The sequence below is a fragment of the Rutidosis leptorrhynchoides genome, chromosome 1 (genome assembly GCF_046630445.1).
Source record: "Rutidosis leptorrhynchoides isolate AG116_Rl617_1_P2 chromosome 1, CSIRO_AGI_Rlap_v1, whole genome shotgun sequence".
NCBI lineage: Eukaryota > Viridiplantae > Streptophyta > Magnoliopsida > Asterales > Asteraceae > Rutidosis > Rutidosis leptorrhynchoides.
Window position 1 is genome coordinate 647,729,567 of NC_092333.1, and position 9,487 is coordinate 647,739,053.

Below are 9,487 nucleotides of genomic sequence, written 5' to 3' on the forward strand. Positions count from 1 at the left end.
TGAGTATCTGCGTTCTTTTACATTTTTCCGATGAGTATTTAGCCCGATTTGGTGTATGTGGAACACCATATGAACTCGGATTGCCTATAAAAGTAAATGGTGGCCTCCACGTATGTAATCCCATATATTAGTATGCTTTACTTGCATAAAATAAAGATATTCACTAATTCCAGGAAAAATAATTTTGTCAAGTGAAAACGATTTATGGGTTCATCCGATCACGTTTACCTACCAAATTGCAACAATTTTTATCATGGGATGCCTTAAAAATAAACATTTTAAGAACTATAAGGTTGATCAATTTTGCTAAATATAATCAGTACATCTGGATAATAGGCAAACAACATAAATGCAGAATTCTTTGAATAGAGGGAATATAACTATATAAGTGTATAACTTAAATAATGTGGATCAACAAATGGTGTGAACACATGAAATACATGTATAGATATATAACAGACAACCGTATGAAATTAAGTATTACCGCGTCTTGGTGAGCCATTAGCTGTTGAACAGGGTTTTTCACATCAGGAGACCGAAAATCATGTATGTTCAAGTAACGGTCAGAACCACATGATCCAAACAAGTAGTCATGGTTCATATGCCATGCTACATCTTCCACTTCACTTTTATGAGCCTACAGAGCATATTTAGAATAAGTCAATATACATAAATTAATAAAATACACGTACTATTTCTACTTGTGAGTAACACAAATACAGATCATATCATAATCTGCACATGTTCCTCTTCTATTAATAATAAACTTACATAGTTTTAAAAAGGTTTTTATAAAGTGATGTGCTTGATAGATCTTAAACTGAATTTCCTGCAAAGTCAAATTTGCAAGCAATCAAGGTATTTTTATTAACATAAACAAATTAGATATTTTAGCTATACGCTCCTCTAATACCTAATTCTTTTAGTCAAAATCTCTGTGAGTCCTTTGTTGGTTAGGGCGTAGTCCTTACTTTAACACCTTAGTTGTTTATTATGGTGGGACTTATTTTGTTTAATTTCAGTTTCATTCTGCAATTTACACTTGAATTAACAACTATAGCTAAAGCAGTCTGATATTACATTCACAGACTTATTATGCACCACTTAGTGTGATATAATATAATATTATGAAAGCGTACAATGTAAGCAAAATCAGCTAAACTTTCATTCTGGTTTATAAAGCCTATTAACTAAAACATTAGCAGTAGTAGAAGTAACTTCTTTGTTCACCAATTAACTCACATCCTAAAAACAAGCTATAATAAGTTCAATACTTGACAAAATAAAAATAAAAACAATATATCTCTAACTAGTAATGTACCTTGTAACTTTGCAAAGCATTCAACTTTTTATTCACCAGGACCTGATTAATGTCCCAAAAGCAGATTGTCGAATCATCATCGCTGCTCAATAAGAACCCTTTTTTAAACTTACTCCACGATAAGCCGAATCCACAATCGTTGTGGCCCGTTAGTCTCAAATCGGGATTGCTTATTGCACCAACAGGAGGCTTATCTGGACGATTCTTCAAATCGAATATATGGACTTCAAAAGCGTTAGTCTTGGTAGCAATAATCGAAGCATCTTGAGGCATATGACGAGCTCTGTGCACCTCTCCATCATGAGGGATCTGCTGACTTATTTTTATCTGCAAAATTAAATTATGCATTATGGACTTCAAAAACAGATTTTAAAAATTATACTCAAATTCTTTCTAATGAAAATCACCCATAAAAAAGTGCATTTTTTTTCTTCTTGAAATTAATAATGTTCCAATTTTCAAGAATTCATGACAATGAAACAAATGAAGGACAGATACTCAAGTTTTAGCAGCTTGATATATTCAGGAAAAGGTAAAAAAAAACTTAACAGGGAAAATTAAAAGAAGTTATCATTAATAAGGATGTTAATAGAATCTTAACAAGATATAAAAATAACTTTACATATAGAGATTCACTACACTATTAATTAAGTTTAATCACAATAGCCATCATCATATTGTATTTATTACAAAGTATATACAGTTATAGATACAGTTACATTTTGGCACAATGATTGTATAGTTCACAAATACATCACTCAGCAAATCAATATAAATTGAAAAAGAAAATGCAACAAAGAATGGTTACAGAAATGCATACTCGAATTAAGTTAAATTTTGTGTTTATAGTAAGATATCTCAAACCTTGCAGCCAATGCCACTAACTAATTGGCAACACTCATCATTACTATCAAGATTACCATAATCCTCATCAGACGAACGTTCATCCAATAGAGGATGCTTTACTTGAGCAATAATAAGGTAATTAGGTTCATTAACTTCAGTGTGGGTCCCAAGAACGAGCTTTTGGACCGAGTAGGGCCCGTCTAATGAATTTATCCGGTCAGGAAGCCACTCAACAGTGAGTGAAGGCCATTCCAGCGCATGTGAAATGACCAAATCATACAAAAATGGTGTTTGACTTTTCCAATATTTGTATTCATTGTTAACCATCCTTTCAAATTCGACCCCCCTGGTTGGGTTATCAAACATTGAATCATCATCAAACGTCACCATTGTTTTATCCAATTCTTGTTTCAGATTTGCGTTCTCTTCTCTGATCTTCAAGATTCTGTGGGTTGAAAAATGTTTGCTTGAATTTTGAACACTATTTTATACACACAAAGATGCATAGCAAGATTATCTATAGATACAGACGATGGGCCGATAACTAGCATTGAATGACTGGGTTAGTGACTTATTGGGCCGATTCTATCTCAAATCTTAATTCTTAATCCCTTAAAATATAAAAGGACATTGTTTGGATTTGTTTCATTTCTAGCATCTTCTCTTAACTGATGAAAGTGCCACCGCGTTATTAACTCATTAAATAATAAACTGAACTTCCTCATGTACAAGATCATCTACATATTCTTTGCCAACTCACACATGTCAGTCTCAATGTAACAAAAATTCCTAAAACTTTGTAGAAGTTGATCAAATTATGACAATATAGTGACTTAACTCGTACAAAATGAAAAGGTTTAACATACTTTTTACACTGATGAAAATCCAACCATGATATACGAATTAGTCCAATACTCATTTTACTACAAGACATTAGTACCTCTCTAATGTTACAAGGTTGTGGCACTTCTTGCATATTTATCAATTCATATTGTACTCCTCATGTAATACAAATATATAGACAAATACATACACAAATTTTACCCTAAATCACAATTTATATACAACCTCTGCACGAGACCTTAGAGCAAGGTTGGAAAGTTGCGAGACGGAGACAAGTCAGTCGGGACTTTGAAATGGACTAGTCGGTTAGGTCGGGGTTGAGTCATGATGTTGACTTCTAGTAAACTATATATTTAACATATATATCTTACACATAAACATAAATATTTTGAACATATGTATAGGACATGAAATCTGAGTATAAAAAGATTAAATTTTGACCAACCTTGACTTTGACCTTTAGCCCAAATTAGACACACTTGTACCAACTTTACCTGACTTTTTAGCGTCGACGGACTAATTTGGCGTTTTTGGGCGAAACGGAATGATACTCACCAAACTGACTAGTCGGCCAAGACGGCCGCCGTGTACAACACTGCCTTAGAAGCTAACCTTGTATGTATTATAGCGGATTCATCTCAAAACAAACCTAAGCTAATGAAATATACTTAATTCTAGATCCTTTCCTTGACAAAATAACCATCCACAAACTCACAATTTTTTCCTCTCGTACAATATCCATCATAAACAAGCACAGGCCTGATACAATAATGTTATCAGGTAATCAAGATAACAATATTTGAAAGATATACTCCTTCGCTTACTTAAGTAGTGATTCTTATAAAGCTATAATTTTTTTTTTTTTTTTTTTTTGAAAAGCAAGATAATTTTATTGATAAGGAAATGATACAACGAGGATTACAACATGAGTAACACTAATTTGAGCGAAACTCGAGGACCTATACTAGATATAAAGTAAGAGACTAACAAGATGTAGAATTTATAAAGCTATAATAATGACTGAAGCCAGATAAATTTCTCACAATAATTCCATCAGTCAACCGGAGGGTGTTTGGATGAGCTTATTCCAATGCTTAATTTCTTAAATTCACATAATAAACTCAAACTTATTGTTTGAATAACTTTATTTTCTTTTACTTATTAGTTTAAGTAGGGGTAAAAAATAAGCTCCAACTTCACGACTTATTTGCTTATATGTTCACAAAAATGATCTTATATAACCCAACCACTCAAATATATCTTACAAGCTTATTGCTTATAAGCTATAATCTGCACATAAGCAATAAAAATAAGGTCACCCAAATACCCCTTAAACTACAAGTAATATCTCACGTGATTAGCTATAAGAGTGCTCCCAATGGTGACACTCCTTCCTCCCTAGGACTAACCGCCACATCAGCACTTCCTTCTCAGAACTAACCCATGACTAAACACTACCAACAATGACATACTTCCTCAAATAAATTGGGACCCACTATATTAATTAGTTAATTAAATGTACAACTAAAGGAGCAAAAAGTACCACACGTATAAACATATTTCTCCGTCCACAAATATTTTACAAAAGGACTAAAAGAAGGACGAGAAGGAGGACTAAAGGCTGGAATAACCGCTGCCATTGGTGTCCAGGAGGGCTAAAGGTTGGATGGCCCTCAAGTAGGAACCGTTTGGGAGCAGCCTAAGACCTAAACCAATTTCTAAAATATTTTATGCTTGGCAAGGTTCACTCAACATATAATAATATACTCAAATCAGAACCTTGAAACTACAACGAACCAAATGAATCACATAAACACATCAACCAGTCAAATCCTAACACTAATTTTCTGAAATTTAGGCATAAAAATATCCGATCCAATTAGTACAATTAGGCATTAAAACAAAACTATGATAATTACTATATTGTAAAAAATAATATTAATAATTATTAATTATATATAATAATCAAAGATCAAAATTATGGGTGGTTTTTAACATATAATCAATCAATCAATCAATCAATGGGTGGGCGGTAATTGTTTGGATCTGGAATCAAATAAAAAGATGAAAGAGAGACTAACCGTTGGTTGAGGTTCAATCAATCACAAGGATCAACTTCTGAAGGGAATAGTATCGTTCGTCAAGTTCCTCGCCGTCGGCGCCATGGTCAATCAGGAGCTTGTTTCCAATATCCTTTTTTTTTTTTTTTTTTTTTTTTTTTAGCGATGACCGTTTCCTAACCTATCCCTTTCCCTATATCCAGTGTTGTATTGTAAATCCACGGAGATCTACCTAGATCTAGATCTGACAACCGAGACGAAATGTTCGTCTTCCGAGATTTCTCGGTCAACAGTTTCAAACTTAGTAAAGCTACGATTTTTCGGATTTTCTTGCTAATTTGTAAGATTTTCTTGTAAAATTCATAATTTCTAAGATTTTTTCTCGCTCATTTCTCGGATATTTTTGTAAAATCTCGTAAAAACATATATTAATATACATATTTTTATATTTTTATGTATATTTTTATTAAAAAAAACTATAAAGTCAACGTAAGTTAACGTCCGAGATCTCCCCGAGATTATTCCGAGATGCCGAGATCTCCTTAAAAAGTCCAAACGACATCTCTCCGAGATCCGAATTCTCCAACCTTTCACATATCCCTATACCTATAATAAATTTATTATAAGAAAAGTGAAAAGATTGAAACTCAATTATTTAATATATAAAAAAAATTAAAGGATTGATTACATAATATTAACAAGAAATGTGGGGTTCACGCGCTGCTGCTTGAAAAGTGCTAGCGGTTTAACTTTAAAAAAAAATTAAAAAATATTATATATTTTAAACCGTGTAATAGCGAGTGTATGTGTTCATGTATCCGGGAAAAAAAATTAAAATGATGAATAGTGGGAAATAATTTTTTTTACTATTGATGAATAGGAGTCGGCCAAGATACTATATATAAAGTAAAAGTGAAAAATAAAAAAGAAAGTGAAAGCGTAAAAAAAAATGAATAGTTGTCAGCCACTACTAATGAATAGTAACCGACCAACAGGGGGTTAATTCACTTTCATTGTTAGTATGTATAGTAATAATATTACTTTATTACGGATATGATATTATCACATAATTTAATTTAATTTTTAATCAAATTAAATATTTTACCATCATATCTTTACCATCGTAATAAATGTTATCAAAATAGTTAACCTTTTTATCTACATATATTTTAGTGCTACAGTAATCAACTAGTGAAATGACCCGTGAAACCACTTGTTTGTTTAAACGAAACAGTTTAATGATATGTTTTAGGTATTAAGTGAACGTAAATGCTAAAGTCATTTAGTTTAATGACCCGTGGAACCACAGAGGACGACTAAGAAACTCGTCAACTGAACATTTCATCAAACACCTAAAATGCATATTAAACAATCCACATCCAATCATACGAGATAATATTGGTTGTCATTTTATTTTAAAAGTGTAAATTAAAATATAAATTTAGAATTGGTTTCTTTCTGTCTAACTTTTATACCTTCACGTACTCAATTCAAAATAATTAATTAAAATAATTCAAAATTATTTAATTTTAATAATTAAAATAATTATTAATAAGATTTAATAATAATAATTAATTAATAAGATGTTTAATTTTAATTCAAAATTATTTAGATAATGACATCACCCACCATGCTTAGATTTTTTTTATTTTATTTTTATTTTTTTAATAAATGAATTAGCTTAATAATGACATCATCGTTATATGATTTTAATAGAAACTATAGGTAGATTATAATTGTAACATTTTTATAGTAATAGATAGATTATGTGTATGTGTATGTTAAATGAAGTTATAAATCATATTTAATAAGTCTAATTTACTATTCTAGGACTCAATTTTGAAGTGGAAATGAGTATTGTTGTTGTTGTGATATGCATATGCATTATGTATAACCACAATTACCGTGTAACTTGAATACATTATTTGATACGCAAAACTCATAATAACCATTTACTATAAAAATTTACATTTACTTTATTTTTTAAACTATATATTAACCTTTTTTATTACTTTAATAAACTAAATTTATTTAATCACATTATTCTTTTTAAATTCAAGGATTTTTTTTTTTAACATTTTTATAATAATAGATTATGGAATGTGTAAGTTAACTGAAGTTATAAACCATATTTAATATTTAATAGATTACACAGTAAACTACATTTATTTAATCACATTATTCTTTTTGAACTCAAGGATTTTTTTAACATTTTTATAATAATAGATTATGTGTATGTGTAAGTTAACTGAAGTTATAAACCATATTTGATATTTAATAAACTACATGGTAAATAGTAAGCTTCATTTATTTAATCACATTATTCTTTTTGAACTCAAGGATTTTATTTTTTTTAACATTTTTATAATAATAGATAATGTGTATGTGTTTTTTCTTAAAAGCAGACAAATTTTTCATTACTACCCAAACAATTTACACAAATGTTCCAGGAATCTGCATATTTTATGCAGTTTACACACTATTACATAATGAAGATAAAATCACACGAATTGTCCAATTGTTAAGGTGCCAAGGTAGGCAACTCAACAACAAAACTCTATATGTATCATGTCACGAACAATTGAGGATTGTGTAACCAATTATGCCAGTCGATTATCTTGGATTTGCATCTTTTAGCGATCCACTCGAAGCTCATCACTTGTATCTCGTTCAATGCAACCGGGGTGTTCCAACTTTTGTTTTTTAAAACCTTTTGATTACGATTCTTCCATATTAAATAACAACACGACCATACAACCGTTTGCCAAATGTATCCACTCGAATTTGAAGATTGACTCAAGTTATCATTGAAAAGGTCACCAACATGAGAATAAGTTACACCACATTTCCCCCCACCACTCGAAAACTTTATTCCAAATTTCCAATACTCGTGTACACAATATGAGGGAGTGATCAACCGACTCGATATCATTGTCACATATTGGGCAAGAACCGAATGGTGATCAATACCTCTTTTGTATAATTCCACTAACACCGGTAGCCGCTTTCTCCTAGCTCTTCACACAAACACGTACCTCCACTTTTTTCGGGACCAAGTTGTTTCTAAAAGTTTCACACGAATTTGAAGTTGCACCCATAACTTTTGCACCAAATAATTTTGTTAGACTTCGGGTTGAAAATACCCCAGTACCATTTGTTGTCCAACGCCACGAACTTTTTTTCCAGGGTTGATACTAACTGAATTAATGAGTGAATTAAGTTGATCGAGCTCAGGCCCCGTTTGACTTGCAGGAGGTCTCTGCCAGTACTGTCACACCCCCTAAACAGGACCGGGGGTAACTGTGACTAACCAATACCAAAAATACAAGTGTAAAGCGAGAACAACTCTAAATGAGACGTTTTTATTAAAATCCAATGTATTATAGCAGCGGAAATAAATTGTTATTACAAATGAAAAACCAAAATGTAAATTGTAATTGTTTTTTATGCAAGAACATAATATAAATGCGACTCCATAGCAACATAGTCTAAGTAGCAAGTAACCTTTAGCAATCATCACCTGAGACAAAAAATGCTTCAAGTGTCAACCAAAATGGTTGGTGAATTCATAGATTTATTAATAGTAACCAAGTTTTTAAACCACAAGATTTAGTTTCAAAATATCAAAAATAATTAATATGCCATGAGTTATAATATCGAGCTAAACATTAACACTTGACACTGCGCGTGTGTCGGTAATCATTATTATATACCCCTTTGACGATCGGTCAATGGATAGATGTAGTGACCCGAACTTTTCCGAACCTTTCTATGATTATATGTTTAATGAAAACTATATTTACATGATTAAATATTTCCAACATGTTAAGCAATCAAACTTGTTAAGACTTGATTAATTGAAATAGGTTTCATATAGACAATTGACCACCCAAGTTGACCGGTGATTCACGAACGTTAAAACTTGTAAAAACTATACGATGATATATATATGGTTATATATATAGTTAACATGATTTTATTATAAGTATGTATCTCATTAGGTATTTTAACAATGAGTTATATACATAAAAATGAGACTATTAATTTAAGAAACTCGAAAACGATATATATAACGATTATCGTTATAACAACGTCTTACTAGGTACATATGAATCATATTAAGATATTGATACACTTGGTTAATTATGTTAAATGATAAGTAAATATATTATTAAGTGTATTAACAATGAAATACATATCTAAAAATAAGACTACTAACTTAATGATTTCGAAACGAGACATATATGTAACGATTATCGTTGTAACGACATTTAACTGTATATATATCATACTAAGATATATTATATATCATAATATCATGATAATATAACAATTTAACATCTCATTTGTTATAATAAACAATGGGTTAACAACATTCAACAAGATCGTTAACCTAATGGTTTCAAAACAACATTTA

The 9,487-nt window shown here is 30.8% G+C and overlaps 1 protein-coding gene across 1 annotated transcript; it reads right to left on the minus strand.

Annotated features, from left to right (window-relative positions):
* Positions 1 to 397: 397 nt before the first annotated feature.
* Positions 398 to 5,212, minus strand: LOC139849702 (histone-binding protein MSI1-like). Its single transcript, XM_071839336.1, has 4 exons — positions 5,092 to 5,212; positions 2,186 to 2,612; positions 1,322 to 1,648; positions 398 to 637 (listed from the first exon to the last, which is right to left on the minus strand). The coding sequence occupies exons 2-4, from the start codon at positions 2,555 to 2,557 to the stop codon at positions 398 to 400; spliced, it is 939 nt and encodes a 312-aa protein (XP_071695437.1). The 5' UTR covers positions 2,558 to 2,612; positions 5,092 to 5,212.
* Between the last annotated feature and the right edge of the window lie 4,275 nt (positions 5,213 to 9,487).

Bases quoted from the DNA above. Each gene is read 5' to 3' on its own strand.
- LOC139849702 (XM_071839336.1), bottom strand. From the start codon at position 2,557: ATGGTGACGTTTGATGATGATTCAATGTTTGATAACCCAACCAGGGGG. The intron at 1,649-2,185 runs GTTTGAGATATC...TTAATTTTGCAG, and splicing joins TTAGTGGCATTGGCTGCAAG to ATAAAAATAAGTCAGCAGAT. The intron at 638-1,321 runs GTACATTACTAG...TATGCTCTGTAG, and splicing joins ATGCTTTGCAAAGTTACAAG to GCTCATAAAAGTGAAGTGGA.